Here is a 22,477-nt window from a genome sequence, read left to right on the forward strand (position 1 = left end):
TCGTTACAATTTTATTGCAAAAAAGTCAGGTATTATTTAAATTTATCAATAATATTTTTGAGAGTTATTAAAATGCGCTCACATCAAAACCAACTTAGAATGTTCAGATGACAATATTATTTAATTTAGCAAATTATTTAGTTAATTATTTAATTTCCTTGACCAAATACCACATTAGTTTTATGCTCCCACATCACTTTGGAATCATATTTTGGAACTACCGCATTGATATCATTTAATTTAACAAATTATTTTGTTAATTATTTAATTTCCTTTACCAAATATCACATTAGTTTTATGGTCCAGTCTGGAAGTGAAACTTTCACATTTTTATTACAACCCACGATTTGAAACTATCACTTTTTTTTAAACTCCAACTATTTTAATAATATTAGAATTTTGGCGAGCTCCCTCCATTTACAATCAAGAGGTTGTAAGTTTTCACCTTTCCCAAACCCACTAATAAAATTATAAAATTTTTATCGTAACGTTGCACATAACTTAGCAGTTAGCACGTTTGAATTACCTTTGGTAAACCTGTGATGTGATAAAATTTGTTTTTTGAATATAAATAAAAATAAAAACTGTCCTCCGTTTTACTACAGCTTACAGGTAGAAGATACAGGCAGCATAGATATATGAGAAATTCAGAATTAGAGCTCAGATTTAGCAATTCACCTATTTGTCTAAGAGTCTCTCTCTCGAGAGAAAGAGAGAGAATGGATAGTGTGTTTTCTGTGGACGACATTGCAGACCAGCTGTGGTCATCGCCGCCGCCGATGCGGTTGTCTCATGAATTGGATTCGTCTTCCACCACGTCGTCGTCGAAGATGATGAACAGGAGCTCGTCGGAATGGGCTTTTCAGCGATTCCTTCAAGAGGCCACCGCCGCCGACACTACTACTTCCTCGTCTTCTTCGCAGCAGATCAAGGATCAGACGCTTAATCAGAATTTAATCGCTGATCAACCGAAGCCGCCTATGTCCAATACGGCATCCTTTGGCTCCGAACCTCCTCCGAATATTCCGATAGAATCCGATGAATACCAAGCTGTCCTCAAAAAACGCCTTGATTTGGCTTGCGCCGCCTTCGCTTTGACTCGTGTAATTTTTTTCTTTTGGGCTTGTTGTTACGTTATTTTGTTTTTTGCTTTTCTCCACATTTAGGATTAATCAAAGCAATTTTATCCTCAGGCCAACTGTGTAAAACCTCAAGATTCAGTTTCTTTGCCATCCGAAAAAGGATCACTGTCGGCTACTGCATCACAATCTGGATCTCAGGTTCCTCCAAAAGGTTAGGGTTACCAATTAAACTGAATATACTGTTTTTCCTTGTTTTTTTCCTTCAAAATTTATGCATCGCGTTGGTTTTCAGATGCTGGTGTCTTCCGCAGGAAATTTCTAGTATTGTTGCTTACTCTTGTTCATAAAAAAATTATGAAATTAACATATAGGTGTTTCACTATTCATTAGACCTGTGTCATTACACTTGTTAACCATTTGGACGACTTTTAAGGAAGGGTTTTAAACTTTTTTTGGAGAACAGTTTTATGAAAAAGAAAAATATGTTTGTCCATTGTAGTTTTCTTTTTTCTTTTGATGAGTTGTGTGTGTAAATCTAGTTTTTAAATGAAAAGCACTTTCAATGCTGTTCATCATTTATCTTTTTTTTTTCTTTCCCGAAAAGATCACCTTTGCAAAAACTTGAGCAAACATGTTTTTGGAAAAAAAAATATTCAGAAAATTCCGAAAAGCTTTTCATGAACAAGGCATCCTGAAGCAAGCCTTTATTGGGAAGGAGGTTCAGCAGGACACAAGAGAGTAGCCATACCTTTTAAGCTAGCATAGATAGCAGTGGGAGATCAAACAAATGATTCATGCAATAGCATGAAAGAAGTCCTACTAAACTAAAGAAGCAGATGAAACATCGGGTCACTTTTCTCTTACCAAGCTTGCAAGACAAAAACAAAGTATTAAATTTCGGTGAAATGGAGTATATAAATGGATATGTGTCCATCATTCGTGCAATAACTACAGTGCATCGAAAATGTAAGAGGCATGATATTGTTCACCATTAAAACACGTTTCAATTAACAATGAGTGCAACCAAACATAATATACGTGCTTATAGATAACAAGGAGAAATAAAATCTGGTTTGGACCTCTCTTTTGAACATTCTAAATGATTTTCATGCTCTTCTTTAGTGTGTGTGCCGAGAGCGAGTTTCTTAACCACACGTTGCACGAACATAAGAGGACGACCCTAGGGGGATGGATCCTTAACCACACGTTGCACGAACAACTCACATGTCATAATCATAACAACTGCACGGACAACTCACGCGTTGTATGGACAACTCACCTGTCAATAATAATGACAACTGCACGGACAACTCATGTGTTGCACAGATAACCCACGTGCCGTAGTAATAATAACCGCACGGACAAGTCACGTGCTGTCAACCCAATCCATCACACAGAAAACATATACAAGAATACATGTATACAATCAACGGATATCAAATTGCATACTCATGGACTGATAAAGTAGCATGCTAAGGTATGCATGTGTGAAGTGTACATTTACAACTCAAGTCAGGTGAGTATGCCATACAATAGCGAGTATCATGTTCAAACAGGAAATCAAGACTTACACATGATCTCTAGCATTATTCGAGAAGTTTACATAACCATACAAACATATAAAGCATGATAGCAGAAAATATAGTATCCAAAACAAGGCATGATACAACCTAAAGACTACTTCGGTCATGAATCAAGCATAGTGCCCGCATATACGCTCGTCATCTCGCATATATGTTACTTCTCGCACATTCCAATTAGACAAATAATGTCATATCCTAAGGGTTATTCCCTCAACAAAATTAGGTAAGATACTTAACTCATCCGGGCTAGCCTTCAACCTCAAATCACATAGAAACCTTGCTCTAGCCCTCCAATCGCGCAAATCCCAGCCAATGCTCAACCAAGCAGGTCAACAATGCCATAGAAAGCATTTCCTATCCATAAAACCTCAATCTTTAAAGAATTTCCAAAAAAAATCCAAAAGTCAACCCGGACTTGCGTGCCCGAAATACAAAACCAATATCAGATCTCGATGACCCATAACCTGCCGACTCCAAATATGTAGATTCCAAAATCGAGTCCAAATCGGTACTTAAATCCCCAAAATGCACTCTCTTAAAGTGTAGACAAAATCCCCAAATTTCCTTTCAAAATTCCATGATTAAAGTGCATGAATCCATGAGAAATCAAGATATATAATCAAACCCAAGTGGAAAAACTTACTCGCAAAGTAGTAGTAGAAATCTACTCCAAAATTGCCTCTTTCCATGCTCCAAACCTCAAAATAATGAGAAAAGAACAAACCTCTGGATTATAACATGCTTCCCGGGCCTCTCGCATCTGCATCCCAAAAGCTCGCAGAAGCGAGCTCGCTTCTGCACCAGAAAGTTCGCATACGCGAACACTTCCTAGTTGATCATCGCACTAGCGACAATTACCTCCGCGGATGCGGCTCTGCAGGCGCGCACAAAATCCCGCAGGAGCGACACCCGCCTGGCCTGACAACACTCGCAAATACGCCATCGCAAATGCGAACACCAAGCCGTAGGTGCGACCACACTAGAATCAGCCATGCCATCACAGTGTTTTTGAGAGCGAGAAGCACTAAAAAGCGACAGGGGCTCGCCTCGCTTCAAAAGCGAAGCGCACACTTCATTGAAGTGAAGCGCAATTCTTAAAAAACATATTGTAAACCTAGCGAAGAGACAATATAAATAATCAAAAAGTTCAATTTAAAAACTTAAAAGTAGGTACCACAAAATCCTCCATAAACCATATGACAAGCAAAATCAAAACCACTAAATTACTAGAATCAACATCTTATTCTTCTACTCTTCTAGTTCTTCTTCAAGATTGTCGAAATCTTGAATTCCTCTATTATCTTCATATTGCTCGTCATCTTCTTCTTCCCCCTCCTCTTCCTCTTCATGATCACTTTCATCTTCGTCAATTAGGGATCGACTTGTAGTACCTACACTTTTTTCCTTCCTATTCAAGCTTGAACTTGAAGTATTCCCCCTTAAACCATAAGGGTTCTTCCCAACTCCACTAGCCTCCGCAACATCACCCCAAGTGAAATTAGAGTCGCCTTAAATATTTCTTCATCTTCACAATTTTTGGGAACTCCGGTTAGCCACTCATTAGCCTCATCAATATTGTCCAAAAGAATTCGATCAATTAGATTGCGGTGGTTGTAGCGACGCCTCAATGCTCTATTGTATTTTATGAACACTAAATTATGGAGGCACTTCAAGATTAATCGATTACTCTTCTTTGTATGAATCTGCAAACAAGATGTGTCAACTAATTAATAGGAGTTGGGACAATTGAGATATAATTTACTTTCTCAATACACGAAATCATTCTTTTTAGTTCTCACGTGTTAAAAAACGCTCCCGTTCCTTTCACATCCGGATGAACTACAAATTAAACTTAGAACTTTGATGGCGAAAATCTGTAATCCGGAGTCTCTGCACCATATTGGTCCTACCTCTCAACTATAGAAGTGAAAAAAAATATTCAAGAGTTAACAAGTATAAAAAATACATTAAAAGTTAGAGCTATAAAATATAGAAGCGCTCGGTCACCTGGCGACTTCGTCTTTCTTTGTTTAATAGCCAGTCACAGCTTAAAATGTCATTCAGCTGCCTTGTAAATAGCAAACTGATCTACTATCTTTTCTTCCAGCTCTTCATCTTGGGTCAACTTAATAACACACTCATGGAATCCCTTCCACACTTCTTTAGCCAGTGAATTATTCTCATACTGATCATGAAAGAGTGACGGGTTCAGAATAAGTCCAGCTGCATGCAAAGGTCGATGAAGTTGCTCCGTCCATCTTGAATCAATGATCTGAAAGACCTTTGCATATTTCTGCTCATCAGTGAATGATGCTTGAATAGCCTCCTTGGCCCTATCCATAGCTTCATAGAGGTAGCCCATTGGTGGTTTTTGCTCCCCATCCACCAAACGGAGTACTTTAACCAAAGGGCCACCAATTTTAAGAGCATGAAGGACATTATTCCAAAAAGAATAAGAAAGAATAATGCGTGCAACATCTTTCCCTGCACTTTCCTTTGCAAATTTACTCTTGCTCCATTCCTCTGAAGTGAACAACTTTCTCAAATTGGATTTTTGCAAGTGGATACTATGTAAAGTCAAGAAAGCAGTGGCGAACCTTGTCTTGCCCGGTTTCACCAAATTTTTTGTTTGGTGAATCTTCTCATCATATTCAATAACAAGGGCCGCTGAGTAATATAAGAATGTACCCTAACGCCCTGGCCAAAAACTGTAGAGAAGGGTTTTTTCTTGAAAATGTCCCCGAACATTAAGTTGATACAATGAGCCGCCCATGGAGTCCAATAGACATTCGGGTACGCTCCTTGCACCATACCACCCGCTTTAACATTTTCACTCGCATTATCAGTGACCACTTGAACAACATTGCTTGGGCCAAGACGGACATTTTGATGTGGTCAGTGGACGCATCGCTAGCATCAATCGACTCGAGAAACAAACTCCCCTTGGGAGAATTCACCAACACATCAATAGTCATTTTCCCCGTTCTTGCCGTCCACTTATCCATCATAATGGAGCATCCATACTTGTTCCACACAACTTTATGTTCCTTCACAATTTTATTGGTCTCCTACTTCCTTATTTAGATAAGGACCTCTGATTTCATGATAAGTGGGGGGCTTCATTCCAGGTCCATATTGACCAACGGCCTCAATAAAGTCTCCAAAAGTGTCAGTATAGTTGGCACAATTGAAGGGGAGCCCAACATCATAGACCCATCGTGCAAAAGCTTTAACTGCACGATCCCTTAAAATGTCCTTGACAATTTTTTTGCACATCTTTTCCACTGCTCTCTCCTTCTGGCTTCTTTGGGAAATAACAATCTATAAGATCTTTAGTCCTACTCGTACCCGTCGATCCATGGCTTGAAGAGATTGCATCTCTTCCCCGTTTTGTTGGAAGTGACAAACCCTCACCTTCTTCCATATTTTCATCATCATGATGACTCATTTGATTTTTTTGCTCCTTGTCCTTCTCAACAAAATTTTTTATTTCCTCCCTCACCTCCGGCGGGCATTTCGGACAACTTGTGACGTTTCTATCGCCACCAATAAGATGAAATCTAAAGCGATAAATTTCCCCCGTTGTATCTTGTTACAAAACTTATATATAGAATTTGTACTATTCTTCTCATTAACTTTATCGCCATATCGCCAAGCCGTGTCTTTCTCTTTCGAACTTTGGGACATTTTTAATCCCTATTAAGATACAAGAAAAACAAACACAATGAAATAAACTGAAAATATAACATATATATATATATAATAATAATAATTAACTTTATAAATTGAAACACACATAAAAAAACGCGCCTGCCGTAACAGTGAGCAAACACTTCGACGGGAAGAAGAAGAAAGAAGAAAAGGAGAAGAAAAAAGGAGCAGAAGAAGAAGAAAGAAGAAAAAAAGAAGAAGAAATTACATGGATTGGAGGCAGCTGGACGGAACCCTAACAGCAGCAGCGAGGTCGATGGAAGGGAAGAAGAGAAGAAATGTCTTCAGTTCACTTTGGGGTTTATGTTTTGTATAATAAAAAAAGACCCAATTTTGTTTTTAAAAAATTAACCCCTGACTGAAGCGAAACGCTTCTCGCTTCTGCATCGCTTCTCGCTTCAACACCTGAAGCGTTCGCTTTTTTAAACATTGTGCCATCAACTCCCAAAAGGGTCCGGAATCATCCCGAAACACACCTAGGCCTCTCGGGACGCAGTCCAAACATACCAACAAGTCCAAATACCTAATCCAAACTTATCTAAAGGCTCGAAGCACCACAATTAACATCAAAACCAAGAATCGAAGATCAAATCATTCTCTTAACTTTCAAACATTCCAACTTTGCCAAATGCGTTCGAATCACACTTAGACATTCCGGATCACAGCCAAACATTGCACACAAGTTCCAATCAACTAAATGAGGCTATACAAGATCTCAAAACCGCAATAGGAGTCCGATAACACCGAAGTCAACTCCCGGTCAAACCTATGGGCTCTCCAATTCTTCAAATTACCAAACTTTCGACAACAACAACAACAACAACAACAACATACCTAGTGTATTCCACAAATGGGATCGGGGGAGGGTAGTATGTACGCAGTCCTTACCCCTACCTTGTGAAAGTAGCAACTTTCGACAAATAGAGCCAAAACCATCTAGGAACATCCAAATCCAAATCAAGTCCAAAATCACCATACCCATTGAAACCATTAAATCCCGATTCCGGGGTCGTTACTCAAAAGTCAAACCTTCAACTCTTCCAACTTAAAACTTCTAAATTGAGAATCACTCTGTCAAATCGATTCGGAACCACTCGAAAATCAAAACCAACCATACATCAAGTCATAATACACCATATGAAACCACTCGAAGTGTCAAATTACAACATGAAATACTAGAAATCAAAACGATCGATCGGGTCATTACATTCCCCACAACTTAAACATATGTTCGTCCTCGAACGTGCCAAGAGTCGTTCCAAAGCCATCAAATCATTGTATAAGCTCATCATACACATCCATGGATATCACGTCACCTCAATCCATACAAGCTCACTAACACAATCTTGACTGAAAATTCTTCTTTCAACATTAGCCTACAATCCTTAAAACCAGATCCCAACATCCGGAGCTCCCTCTAAGATCTGATTCTCGTATATACACTCTATCAGTTCCCACAAGTTGTATCAAGTCATCAATGTACTCCCAATATAACCACACAATGTACCGCATAACTCATACTCATAACATCATTTTCCGATCACATTAGTTGCCCATTACCAACCTCGGTACCGATAATATACCTCATATCAAATAAAACCTTGTGTCAAACCTTCGCAACCCTGCTAAGGATAAAAGAAACGTGTAGAAACTCATAACCACCCATCAAATCAACAACTCGTGGTTCTCCTGCCCGACAAGGACCATAACCAAATTATGAGCTGTTTAATGACATTTTTCTTCCATACCCTATCCCAAATCCGAAAGCACAAATTCCAGGTCCAGTAATCTCGTCTCACCTAATACAAGCTGCTTAACCGACAAGCCACACCAAATGCCACCTAGAACCACATACGGCGCAATCCGTGCACCTAACAAGCAACAACTCGATGTGGCTAATAATGGAAAGAGAACCAAATAAGAGAACCGTCCAACAAGTTCAACAGATACAACCACAAATGTACAATGCTATGAATCCATTCCACAAGGGAGAAACAAAACACATGGAATAAGCACAAGGAATCATATCCCAACATAACTACTGTGGCGCGCAACTTGATCCAAACGTATCAACCAACATGGAAATACCCATCGAGCCCAAATGTGCATACTCAATTAACACGTGTGTATCAATAGCAAGCACGCGAAATGCATGACCATAACCATTGAGAGACAAATAACACAATATACCACAGACAGGCAAAGCGCGACTGAGGTGCAACAAGCAATTCAACATCTCAAGAGCCATCTCGCTCAAATACCGCTCACAAGGCATAGTCAAAGAGTCTCGCAACCCATCCTAGCATAAGAGAGTAACACATGAAATAGATTAGCGCATGAATAAGATCACCTCTAGCCGATGACACACCCCTCGCAAATGTTGTGCTGAGTCAACAAATCCAATCCAGTGCGGAATACACATACCTATTAGGCCTACAAATATGCCCTCAAACCGATTCAATCCATTCCGATCAGGTGAATAGCCTTCCAAAGGTCCACAATGACCTATCCATAACACACATAATCAACTGCCTAACCCTTAACTAGCGTATTGGAGAGCGAGAAGCAGAAAAAAACGACGAGGCTTCGCTTCACCAAAGCGAGAAGCGTGAAGCGAAACACGTGCTTTTTTCATGTGAAGCGCAATTTAATACAAAAATAAAAATATTAAATAGGCATAGATAAATGACCAAAAACTCAATAAAAATAACATATTACGAAAATCTTTCAATTCTTAAATTAAGAAGTAAAGAATAGACACCAGAACTAGATAGTCAATAATCCTCATAAGTCATAACATATTAAGCAAATGCAAAACCAAATCACAAAAGGAGCAACATCCTATTCTTCAACAAGATCTCAAAACTCTTGAAGTGTCATCACAATTGAGAAGAGAAAAAAACAGAGCAGAATAGAGAAAAATTTAGAGCAGAACATAGAAAATAACTGCTGCAAGTCGAAGAACCGAAAAAATAGAAAAGAAGAGAAAAAAGAGAATAAGAGAAAAGAGAAGAGGAGTCGAGAGGAAGCAGGTAAAGCAGAAAAAAGAAGAGGAAGAGAAGAGAAGAGAAGAAAGAGAATAAGAGAAGAGAAAACTTACCTTGAAATAAGTCGCAACAGTCAAAAGAAGAGGAGAGGAAGAGATGTCGCAAGGCTTGCAGCAGTCCACTCGAAGCAGATGTTTTGGAAGAGAAGTAAGAATGTATTTGCAAAATTTTAAAATAAAACTGTAGGCAGTCGTCGACCTCGCTTAAGCGAGCTTTTCTCGCTCGCCTCGCTTCTCGCTTTTGGGCCTGAAGCGTGCGCTTTTTAACCCATGCCTCGCTTTAAGGCAGAAAAACGCAAGGGTTACGCCTCGCTTCTCGCTTAAAGCGCATAAGCGCATAAGCGCTCACTTTTAATAACACTGCCCTTAACACACGTTCACAGTCCGCATCCAAAGGGATAATCTGCCTTTAAGAAGATCCAATCTTTGAATCTCGTGAATACAAGAGTCTCTATACTGGATCTCTAACTCTTCCATCTAAATAGCTACCACGTCATTCATACACAATCACCTCGTGAGAAGCACTCCCACAAATCCTCTGCGTCGAGTAGCAAACCTGAACATCAATGGTTACCAACCATGCAATCCAGTAGTACTAGTCAAGCATCCGCAATTCAATATTCAGTGCATCTTCTACAACATACATCCTCAGGCGATACAAGATAGTGCTAGTATCCTCTTAAATATTTGAAATCTCCCATGTTGTCTAGAACTCATGACCTTCATTTCGAAACTGAACCGCAATCTTGTCCATGAAATCTCAATCCCACACGGCACAATGCATATATCATGCCAACATATGAAAATACAAGTCTCATAATCAACTCTGAATCACAAGTAGGATAAACACTCCATTAACCAGGAATCTTCTACTTAACTCAATCCAGGGGAACATTGCAATACACAATAACCCTTCCATACCCATAGAAGACATTGGCCTCAAGCCGTGGTCGAAACCATCGTGAGCTCATCGAAACCCATATGCACATAACCAAGCTATCAGAACTCAACCCCTCAGAATCAACCAAGTCACACAGGCTGCCAAACCCAAAAGTATTGCCACAAAACACCTGTAAAGCCTGTCATACCAATGGAACCGATCATTTCTATTACCATGCTGATCCAAACCACTGCTAAGCTGAGCCAACATCTTCATATTCCTCTTGACTTGTATTCAAGATAATACTTGTCTTTCCCAGTATACTATGGACCTTAATCAACACTCATACCAAGTGATCCCAATATGAAACCATGTCGTCCTAGGACTCGTAAATCACTTTATTCCCTCTCATGCACCCTATACTACCTCAAACCGAAATGCCTGCTTTGAAGAAACCTTCTTCGAATCCGAAGTTGTTTCTTTCACCTTTCTAATAATGCAATGTAGAATAAATAATGATATAGAAATACTGCAAGTCTCGGCATCATCCGATGCAAATCTCAGATCATAGCCAGACACAAATTCGGGAACCTTTAGATATCACATATGAATCTTGAACCTATTAGAGTCACCGAGAGTCGTCCACTCTGCTATAATCTCCATTGTACAGCCAATTCACGCAGAACGACTAGTGATCCGCCAGTACATGAATATCCAAAAAGAAGCAACCAAGCGAATCCCTTTCCTTGCACACTGCATTTACAATGAAATATCAAACCTGAGTCATTCCACAACCTTCATATACCAATAAAGCATATTACATCATGGATCCAACAAATCTCTTGCTCGAATCATCCTCGAAGTCATCCTTTTCAAGTCATAACTGATCCACAAGTATGCCTTAGTCCAAAAACTAATATAACACATGACCATGCGATCCGATCGTCAATAGTAGACTCCCCCACTTGGCTCGAAGCCACAAAACACATCTTCTGATATCCCACAATACTCTTCTTTCTTAACTGCCATTATCTCGCCTATTACTCAGCTGAATTCATCATAGGCGCATGTAGTACTAGTCAAACACACTCCAAGTTATCTGCCAATGCTTACTCATCCTCATGGCGGTCGTGCCAACTTCCTCAAGCGATCCGAGCTCTAATCATAACACATGTATGCCACTAGATAGAAGGAAAACTCTTCATAGAACCTCATAAGAATCACACAACCTCAAATAAATTTACTTTGACTATCATATTTATGCTGAGTGTGTTATTTCAGTACTTCTATTCTTCTATTGATTGTAATATATATAGTTAGAATAAAACTTATTTTCCTCTATAAAGGACAATACCCTAACATTATATTTTCCTCAAATTATGGTTCATGCACTAAGAACCCGATAGATCTGTGAAGTCCATCTGCGGAGGGAGGGACCAAAAACATATTAAAATTAATTGAATGCCAAATACACTTAGTTAAATATTACAAAAACCAAAATTGCAATTTTTCTATAATTAAGGACCAGAAATCCAAGTCTATGGTTCTTTATCCAAGAATACAAGGATCTCATCAGCACCAAAGCATGTTATGCACAACACATAAATAAGATGATTAATGAACATAGATATCCATTTAATCCAGGGAAAGAGACAGTGCATGTTGCCGTATTGATTTACGTTTAACAAGGTTGTATCTTCATTCTTTAGTTTCCTTTTTTTTATTGGTGCAGGATTTGGACAGGAATTGGCAAAAGTTCAAGATAAGGATGCTGATGAGCCAGTTGGAATACCCCCTTTGCCTGCAGTGCAGAAGAAACCTGGGATCCAGGTAAGGTCAACAACAAGTGGTTCATCCGGGGAGCAATCAGATGATGATGAAGCTGAAGGAGAAACAACTCAATCAACGGATCCAACTGATGTGAAACGAGTGAGGAGGTAATACAGTTTGCAACTTCATTTTTGTCACGTCTCAAATTATTCCCTAGACGTAATTGACACCTAGCTGATACCACCCGCCAGGCGAACCAACTCCTTACGCTTAACCATTTATATACAAATTGAAAGATAATATGTACAAGGTCAAAAGCATTAATAATTATTAAATAGGAAATATTATCTAACCAAATCCAGAGTCGATTTATAAAACCAACAAGCTAAATTGCTCGGACACGGGTGCGGATCTAGAGATCGGATCCTTTGAGGTGTAAATTTTAAGATTCGGGGATATGGATCCTAGTACGGATACAGGTGCGGGGATTCAACTAAAAATAACTAAAATATAAAAATATCTCTAAATTATGAGAAATTTTGTGGAATACTTACGTATAGCTTGTAAAATGTGGATGCTTTTTTATTCTCAAGTTGTAGATAAGTAAATGATTGATTTCCTAGATGAGGCATGTTATTTTCTTCAAATTTACCCTAGTTTTGGTTCTGATTTCGGGAATGAAATTGTATCTCCACTCAAATTTTTTCATACGTCATGGTCAAAGTACCCAAAATTATTTGACCAGATCCGGTACGGATCCTATACCTACACCCATACTAGTGTCGTGTCGACACGGGTGCGGCACCTAAACATGCCGTTTTGGAGCAACTTAGCCAACAAACACTCAAACAATAAATCTCTAGCCCAATTCACACACTAAGACCATGGAGCATCTAATAGAGTAACATGAGTTTAACTAACGGGCATGCAAACCCCAAAACAAAGGATGTAACTGGCTAAAATTAGATAAAACTGAAATGGCAGCCTCCACGGACTATTCGGTGGCTCATCTCAGCAATAGAATCAGCTCGAATAAGTTTGTTAGCCACTAGCTCTATTGTCAGCAACAATATTTGCATAGACATGAAGGTAAGGAGTGAGTTATATGTAAATATAACTCAGTAAGATCCTTGACCCGCCACTTTAAACACCTCTAGAACAAGTGTTAGACAATACAAGCACACACGAGTACAAAAATAATTGCACTGAGGTTATATCACTATATAATACTTAGTAAGTTCCAAACAAATATTCAACAAGAACACTATATATATATATATATATATATATATATCTCAGCACAATTTACACTAAGAACTTGTCATAAACGGCAGTGCAAGAAATTAATCAAACACCTCAATGAGTCCACGACAACATATACAATGCTCCAAATCTATCACGGCGACATACATAATGTCCTAAATATATTACGGCAGCAAAGAAATAATTCCTAACGTCCCAACGTCATGTCACGAAGCCACGCCACACCACAAATCACTTATTAAATAATTTCAGCATTTTTTACAAAATAATATATTTGTGGCTGATCTAAGACCACCGATTCTGCCAAGGACACGCTCGTTCCACCACATGGACCAAGCAGACAAAACATACTTTTAGAACGGGTTTGAAAAGTAAGCACCAAAGCTTAAAGTCTCACTTACCTTGCTAATGATATATTCCCCAACCTTGCGACGTCTAGAACATCAATCAAACTGACTCCAATGTCCTCAATCTATGCAAAGTAGTAATTAACAATGTCAATTATGCTAGTCGGGTCAAATCTCATTATCCCAAACTTTTAAGCTTATAGTTGAATCTTAATATTCCACCTATCAAATACCATATTTTTGAAGGTAAAGACATATCCCAATATCTCAATCTAAACCCAATATTTAATATACAAGTGCAAAATATTAAAATTCAAGTCCCAAAATAATATTCATAAGAAAAAAGTATGTGTCTGCACTTGAGACCGAAGCAACAATTTTATACATAATTCCACAGTTTTGAAACTCGCTAACTAAATTAATGAATCGTCACGTTGAAACCCGCTTTTGTATCCATCATGTACTAGTACACTTAATTATCATTACAATAACCATGTAGTCCTCTCGTCATTACCTAATGATTGAATAATCATTTTGTCCCCAAATTTAAAGAGGCAAAAATCGAACTGCATAAGTGAATTACTTCAATTTCCATAGCAGCTTTTCAAATTCAAAATTTTTATGTCTAACTCCACTATCTCACCAATCATTACAATAATTATTTTGCCCCCCTCAATCATTACTTAATCATTAAGTATAATTGATAATCTTTTTTAATTCAAGGTCACGTACATAGGTAAGGTTTAGATATATCTACATACCTTGTAACTTGACTTTCCCTGTACAATATTCCTCCGCAGTGAAAGATAACTCAATCAAGCTTGCCTTCTAACGTCTTCTTACCGATACAGTGTTTCCTAGTATTCTTTACTGGGTTACTATTCTTTATCAAGGAACTAACAACAACAACAACATACCCAGTATTATCCCACACCGTGGGGCCTGGGGAGGGTAGTGTGTACGCAGACCTTACCCCTACCATGTGAGGATAGAGAGGCTGTTTCCAATAGACCCTCGGCTCAGGAAAGCATAAGCACCACATTAATGAAAATATAGACAAGAAGGGACAATACCAAAAAGCCATATAAAAGCAGAATAAAAACAACAAGATAGTAAGGTGATCAACAATGAAAGAAAACAACAGATAGTCATAAAAACCTACTACCAACAGAAAGCGAGACTGCATGCCAATACTACTGTTATGAACACTCTAGACTACCTACTCTACTACCCTAATACTCGACCTCCATACCTTCCAATGAAGGGTCATGTCCTCGGTTAGCTGAAACTGCGCCATGTCTTGCCTAATCACCTCTCCCCACCTCTTCTTTGGCCTACCTCTACCTCTCTGTAAGCCCTCCACTGTCAACCTCTCACACCTCCTCACCGGGGCGTCTGTGCTCCTCCTCCTCACTTGATCAAACCACCTAAGCCGCGCTTCCCGCATCTTGTCCTCAATAGGGGCCACACCCACCTTGTCGCGAATAACCTCATTTCTGATTCTATCTAACCTGATGTGCCCGTACATCCATCTCAACATCCTCATCTCTATTGACTTAGTTATCAAGGAACTAAGTCATAAAATTATATACTCCAAGCCCCAAGTCCAAAAACGCTTAGGGCCCACTTCTTTCATCTCTATTACTATCCAAAATCACTACATTGCTTACTAGTATGTGAATTATAAATTAGGCCCACTAACTACTTATTTGGTATACTATTTATATATCATAATAAATTCTTTTTTACTTGCTTAATATTTGACCAAATAGTTAGACATAAAATTAATTCTCCAATCCCATAATAATAAGTATATAAAAAAAATTCGACTTATTACAGTTTTTTCCCTGGTTGTAGCCAAACTCTTTAATACTAATATTCTACCAGTTAATAGTCTCTAATAATAAGTATTGAATTTTAAGGGAACTACATCTATCCTTTCAAATAAGTATTCCCATACTTTTAGGTAAATATAACAGATTATGAAAATTCTTTTGGTGTTTTATATTTGATAAAAGTTTAAAAAATGTGAATACATGGTATATTTATATTTATACTTATGAAGAAAATTCTGTTTATGTTTTAATATCGGAGAGATATTTTAAATATGTGGATACACTATATATGTGTAAATTTATAATATTGTCATGTACATTAGATGACTTTAATCTTACTTTAGCACTATGAGTAATCAGAATTATCCAGAATCTTTTGATTTCTCCTCTTCTCCGATTGTTTTCTTTCCATACCTTACAGGTGGTTTAAATTTTAGTTAAGGACAATATTTTTTTAGCTTTCTAATTAATACTTTTAGTGACCAATAATTTCACCATCTCCAAAATATTTATTGTTGGAGACTAGAGTTGTTGAAGTTGTTTGAATCTGAGAAAGGAGTTAAACTATCTGATAAGACCTTGCGGATGGACACATCATAATAATTAACTAGTGAGTATATCCGCGCTTCGCGCGGTTATATTTCTCATTCTTTGTTATTTTTTCGTCCAAAATTTTTTCCCTTTTCAGTGAACTTTTTACTATTAAATATATTATAATTATTACACTTAATATTATTTCTGTTATAACTCCAAAATATACGTTACTCATTATTTTTGCAATTACTAAATGTTTGCCATCCTCTTTAGTACCTATCATATTATAATCTTTAAGATCATGATCTTTATTTTAGTGAAAAAAATATAGAAATTTCAGTAACCAAGAGGGAGGAACTGACGGCTACTCCATCTACATAGAAGGACTGGCAGTGAGCACGTTTCCTTGATGACACATAAAAACAAAGAAAAGAGTTGTAGAAATTGTAAAATAAAATTTGTCATCTCGATGTCAAAATTTGTGTTGGTTTTTGTTTTTACACTTTTTTTTGTTTTTGACTTTCTTGTTCTTTTTTTGTTTTGTTTTTCTTTTTCCCTTTCATCTCTCCTCCTTTAATTTTAATATTAAAGGGAATCAATAAAAAGAGCTTACAATAGCATATATTCCATGAGGATCATTCCAAAAAAAAAAATTAAATATATATATATATATATATATATATATATATATATATTCAGATTATAGAACATAAGTTATTGTCTTTACTTGACTATACTTCGGCATAGCATCTCCAACAATGTTTCGTCATGAAACTATTCACTTTCTGTTTTTCAATTAGATTAAATACATACACATGCAAAGAAATTATGAATACAAAATTCTAGTGTCTCCCATTACCATGTATAATAATTAATTTCTTGAAAACTCTATTTCTAGTAATCTGAAAGGGTCGCAATTGATTGATTCACAACAGAATATTGGCAGTTGTAAAGCGTACTCAACATGATATATAAGCTTCTTATTTCTTATTTGGCTCGTGAATAATATATTTATATCATCAACTATTAAGCCAATGGTCTATCAGAAACAGTCTCTCTGCTCTCTAGGATGAGGGTAAGGTCTGCATACCCACCACTCTTCTCATACCCCACTTGTGAGATTATACTTGATTGTTGTTGTTGTATATCATCAACGGTTGAATTCATCACAACAATGCCCCTGTGATACCATGAAAGAAAAGAACAGCTAAGGTACATGGGCTTGCTCATTTGCTTGTGAAGCTAATCTTATTTATGCCCATAGAATCAAAGAATTTCTGAATTTAAAGGGAATTCATTTTCCAATAATAGCAATTTCATCTTTTAGAAAAAGTTGAAAAAGAGTGGACATCAGACATGTATTCACATTTGCTTTTTCGCCGACTGACATTCTAAATTGCTATCTCAAACAACCAAATCAGGAGTCACTGCAGGGAGCAAATAGTTGCAAATTATAAGTAAAGGATCTTCATTAAAGCAACAGATGAAAATATGTGTATTTCTTTGATAATATAGATGAAATAACATAAATTATTTGCAATTCATAGCCACAAATTGAACTTGAAATATTGACTGAGAGAAGTATTTCATAATTTCAGTAGTATCGTTTTTCCGGACTATAAAACTTATTGTATTCTTGAAAAAATCACGTATATAAATGATAGAACATGCTAACACTTTCTTACATGAAAGAAAATATCCTAAATTCAGAATATGTAGCACTGCATTGAGGTCATAAAAGCAGTCTAGTACTCTAGTCTTCCCTTGTTAAGATCCTGAACCAACAAATGTGAAGACTTATTATGAACAACTAATAATACCAAGAAACTGCTCAAATAACTCAGACCCTGCCAATCCAAAAAAGAAGAAAGATGATGCAATGCTCCTAAGGTTTTATGGGTATTGTTAATCGAAGAACTCATTTTCACTGGTTATGCCTCCGAAAGACTTGATAATGCCATCCGAAGAATTTTATACAGCAATCAATAGGTTATCACCCATGATCTTTTGTTTAGCACCAGCAGAATTGATTTGGTGGCCGGAGTAATTTTGCACAGCAGTGGATCTTTATAATGAATGAAAGCTTAAAATTATTATGGAATTTAGAATTGGTAAAGAAATTAATTATAAAAGCAATGAAAAAAGATTACCATGGCGATCAAATGATGAAGTAAATGATTTTCATAAGTTTTACAAACTGCTTATTAAACCAATTTTGCCGCTACTTATTATCGTAAAATTTTGAGAAATTGCAAGATAGGCCGTTCGTATAGGATGTATAAGGGACGGTTCTACATCTGCAATATCCTTAGTAGACTTGCAAGCAGCATTAATTAAGACTCACGATCAGGATTTCCATGCTCTTCGGCAAAACAATTGCTCAATAGCTTCGTGAATATTGCCTCACTTTTGCTAGAGGAGTTTCTGTAAAATATATTTTATCGAAGAGTTGCTGTACAATGCAATCGTAGTTTTGTGCCTTTTTACCTAGGGAGACTCTTGGACTTTTAATATATTGATGATTCTTTGGAAACGGTCGTGACTTTTGAATGGCAAACGGTTATTGTTTTAAATCAATTTTTTGGTCTCTTTAATATATATAAGTAATAAGTAATAATTGAAGGGAAGAGAAGAATGAGGAAAAATCCAAAAAAAGAAGAAAAAAGAGAAATGTGTTTATTGGCCAAAGAGAGGTGCCAAGTTATCACTCTTTGTCCCTGTGTTACTGTGTGAAAATAAATTCCCCATGATACACTCTTCCAATAACTTTCATAGTCATTTCCAGTGAATTGCTTTATGTAGTGAGTGTTCATATGAAGGTAAGATATTGCAGAGTTGTTACATTTTCCTTTACATTTTTCTGATAGGTAAGTTGTCGTTATCATTGCATCCTCATATGTTGTGGCAACATTGTTACATTGTCCTTTACTAATTTTCTGATTGGTAAATGGTCCTTATCGTTGCATCCTCAGTTATTGTATATTAAAACAAGAAAAATGCCATGCACCGGTCCCCGTAAGTTACTGGTCTACAGTTCAAGTGGAAGGCTTAGAGTAAAAGGACGTACAAATACTTTGTGGCCTTTCCAAAAGCCTAAAAGCTTCGAAGTTCAGTGAGGATGTTCTTGGGTTGAAGGAGGACTGGTTCTCCCCATCTCAGAGAACACAGAATCAAACTACCAATTGCAGTTGCCTCCAGACAAATGGATCTTTCTGATTTACTTCCGAAGGAAAGAGCTGAACTTCAATGTGGGAAGGTGTCATTTATGACAAGATTACTACTCCCTCCTTTTCAATTTGGATGACACACTTTCCTTATTAGTCCGTTCCAAAAAGAATGACACATTTCTATAGTTAGAAACAGTTTAACTTTAAACTTTTCATTATACCCACTTTACCCCCGATGAGAAGCTTTTATAGCCACACAAATATCATGACCCCACTAAGCTTTTGCCCCTTAAGCTTAAAGCACAACATGTTTCAAAAATCTTCTTTTATTTCTTAAACTTTGTGCCAAGTCAAACTACCTCATCTAAATTGAAACGGAGGGAGTAGTCTGTTTTATGCAAGAACAAATAAGTCCTCAGAAAATGATATGGTTAGAGGTGGAGTCATGGATATAAGTTGTTTGGATTTGATTCTGTTTAGTAATATTGTGCTAATTGACGAAACTAGCGAGGGTGTCAACCGAAAGCTTGACCTATGGAGAAACACCTTAGTGTGCAAGGCTTTTAAGATAAGTAGAAGTACTAAGTACATGGACTGCAAGTTTCGTCAGCATGAGAAGAGCGAAGATGCGGTGAGACTAGATGGAATTGCGGTGCCAAAATGCAAATAATTTAGATATCTAGGCTCGTTGTTTCAAGAGAATGGAATGATAGATGAAGATGTTGCTCATATGATTAAACCAGATGATTGAAATAGAGAAGTGCAACCAGGGTGTTATGGTAAAGACTGACTATGTAAAATGGTAGTGAATGTTGGGCTGCTAAAGACATATCCACAAGATGAGTTGTAGAAATGCGAATGCTAAGATGGATGTGTGGTCACACAATATTAGATAAGATTAAAAATGACCACATTCGCCAGAAGGTGCAAGAAGAACACATTGAGGATAAATGAGAGAAGGTTGCTTGAGATGGTTTGTTTATGTTCCGCATCGACCTACAGATGCATCGGTCTTTAGGTGTGAAACTATAGTGGGGGAAGGTGTTAAAAGGGGACGGGTAGACCTAAAATCACATGTAAGGAAGTTGTCTCGAAAGACCTACAAATCCTTGGAATTAAAATAGACTTAGTTAAAGATAGAGCACAATAGAAGGAAAAAAAAATCTATATAGGTGATACCTATTAGTTGGGAATAAGTTTAGACTTGGTATAGAACTTCTATTATTATTATTATTATTACAAATTTATCTTTTTACTTATCAAAAAAGATTTACAAATTTATCTTTTTTAGTGCACTTTTATTTTATTTTGGTAATGCTGATGGTATGAGTTGAGCTAAATGAAAGAAATGAGGAATCATATCAGTGGCCCCAACTTGTTTGGGATTAAGGCGTAGTAGTAGTAGTTGTTGTAAAATCATGTCGAAGGTAACAAATTTATTGGGCATCCAAGAGATGAAGCTTAGTGTTGGTATGTTATATTTATGGCAAGTTTACGATGAAGCTTAGTGTTGGTATGTTATATTTATGGCAAGTTTATCTGGTTAGAATCCTAATTTCTTGTGCCAACACATTGACAGAATGCTATCCAATAGAGAATCAGCTAGACGCTCCAGAAGAAGAAAGCAGGCCCATCTGACAGAATTAGAGACACAGGTATGTTTCTAGGTCATGCTTTCAGTTAAGATTTACTTTAAGACTATTCATTTAATGAAAATTTGTTCATGGCAGGTTTCTCAAGTAAGAGTAGAAAACTCCTCTTTATTGAAACGCTTTACTGACATAAGCCAGAAATACAATGAAGCAGCAGTTGATAATAGAGTATTGAAAGCAGATGTTGAGACATTGAGAGCAAAGGTAAGGCTACTTTCAGTGTTTGGAGAAGAAAACAGGTTTAACAATATTCGTTTCATTTGTGTTGGAGAAAAGTAAGGTAAATATAGTTGAAAAGGATATTCATCTCAAAAAAAATATAGTTGAAAAGGATATTTTCATTGCGTTGTCATTTTTATCAATTGATCAGAAAGTTAAACTGAGTTTAAAATTCCTGTTACACTTTTGCTATCTCCTCTTTGTTCGTCATTCCATGCTTCTAGACGTTGAAATGCCTAATGTGCTTCTTAATCAAAATCTACCTAGCTTTATTTAAATTACACTTGACTCAAGCTTACCTCGTATTACTGCCACCTACTTTAGGATACCTAGCTGCTATAGACTAGTGGTGAAGAAGAACCATCCCTCCGTTAATTTCTCTTTTGCTTCTACTAAATAAGAGAACCTGTAGTAGAGAGATCTCGCGCATTGGGATTTTATTTGGGGAGAAAGAAGTTGAGTTATGTTATCATCCTTCTGTTCCATTATCTTTTCATTGTTGGTGTCTTTTTCTATTTGAAACCTGTAAACCAGTCCTTCATATACTGATGTGCAGGTGAAGATGGCTGAAGAAACTGTTAAAAGAGTTACTGGGTTAAACCCGCTATTCCAAGCTATGTCTGAGATATCCACAATGATGATGCCATCTTTCACTGGCAGTCCTTTTGACTCATCAGCAGACGCTGCTGTTCCTGAACAAGATGACCCCAGACATCACTACTATCAAGCACCGGAAAATAGTCATATGCCCAACCATACTCCTAGAATGCAAAATGGTATGATAGATATTCCTTCCATGGAAAATGCACATCAGAGTTCTGCAGCAGAAGCAATCGGGGGCAATAAGATTGGCAGAACTTCTTCAATGCAGCGGGTGGCTAGCTTGGAGCATCTGCAGAAGCGCATGCGTGGAGAAGCGAGTACTTGTGGAACCCAATGCAGGAAAGAGCAGTAGCGACTTAGTAAGCAGAGGAGTTAACAACTGCTAGAGATTTCACATAAAAATATTGTAAAAGATTACATATAATCACTTTGAAAAAATATATATCGTTCTTAGCATAACGAGTCTATCGGAGGCAGAAAACATGACTATTCTGTGTACCAATGCCTTTTTGATAGTGGGTTTATGCAAAATTTATCTTATCGTGATGACACCTAATCCCAACATGCTTGGTAAGCCAAACATAGAGTAATGCAACACAAGTGACAAATCAATAATAGCAAGGAGTGGAATAGCTGAAATCTATATAACATCCGAAGGATTGATAGTACAAGTCATGAGTCACTAAGATTTAGATTTTACAAAGCTAGTTCGAACATAAATACATGTGTTTGGAATATACATGAACAGAATATGAATCCAAAGCTACCGAGGACAAGTGGTAGCT

General features: G+C 37.2%; 1 protein-coding gene across 1 annotated transcript; it reads left to right on the forward strand.

Annotated features, from left to right (window-relative positions):
- Positions 1 to 605: 605 nt before the first annotated feature.
- Positions 606 to 22,241, forward strand: LOC107810505 (light-inducible protein CPRF2). Its single transcript, XM_075230805.1, has 6 exons — positions 606 to 1,103; positions 1,194 to 1,293; positions 12,035 to 12,239; positions 20,798 to 20,873; positions 20,949 to 21,074; positions 21,646 to 22,241. The coding sequence occupies exons 1-6, from the start codon at positions 639 to 641 to the stop codon at positions 22,042 to 22,044; spliced, it is 1,371 nt and encodes a 456-aa protein (XP_075086906.1). The 5' UTR covers positions 606 to 638; the 3' UTR covers positions 22,045 to 22,241.
- The last annotated feature ends 236 nt before the right edge of the window (positions 22,242 to 22,477 follow it).

Source organism: Nicotiana tabacum, chromosome 15, assembly GCF_000715075.1.
Source record: "Nicotiana tabacum cultivar K326 chromosome 15, ASM71507v2, whole genome shotgun sequence".
NCBI classification, from domain to species: domain Eukaryota; kingdom Viridiplantae; phylum Streptophyta; class Magnoliopsida; order Solanales; family Solanaceae; genus Nicotiana; species Nicotiana tabacum.

Bases quoted from the DNA above. Each gene is read 5' to 3' on its own strand.
- LOC107810505 (XM_075230805.1), top strand. From the start codon at position 639: ATGAGAAATTCAGAATTAGAGCTCAGATTTAGCAATTCACCTATTTGT. The intron at 1,294-12,034 runs GTTAGGGTTACC...TTATTGGTGCAG, and splicing joins ATCTCAGGTTCCTCCAAAAG to GATTTGGACAGGAATTGGCA. The intron at 12,240-20,797 runs GTAATACAGTTT...ACACATTGACAG, and splicing joins GATGTGAAACGAGTGAGGAG to AATGCTATCCAATAGAGAAT.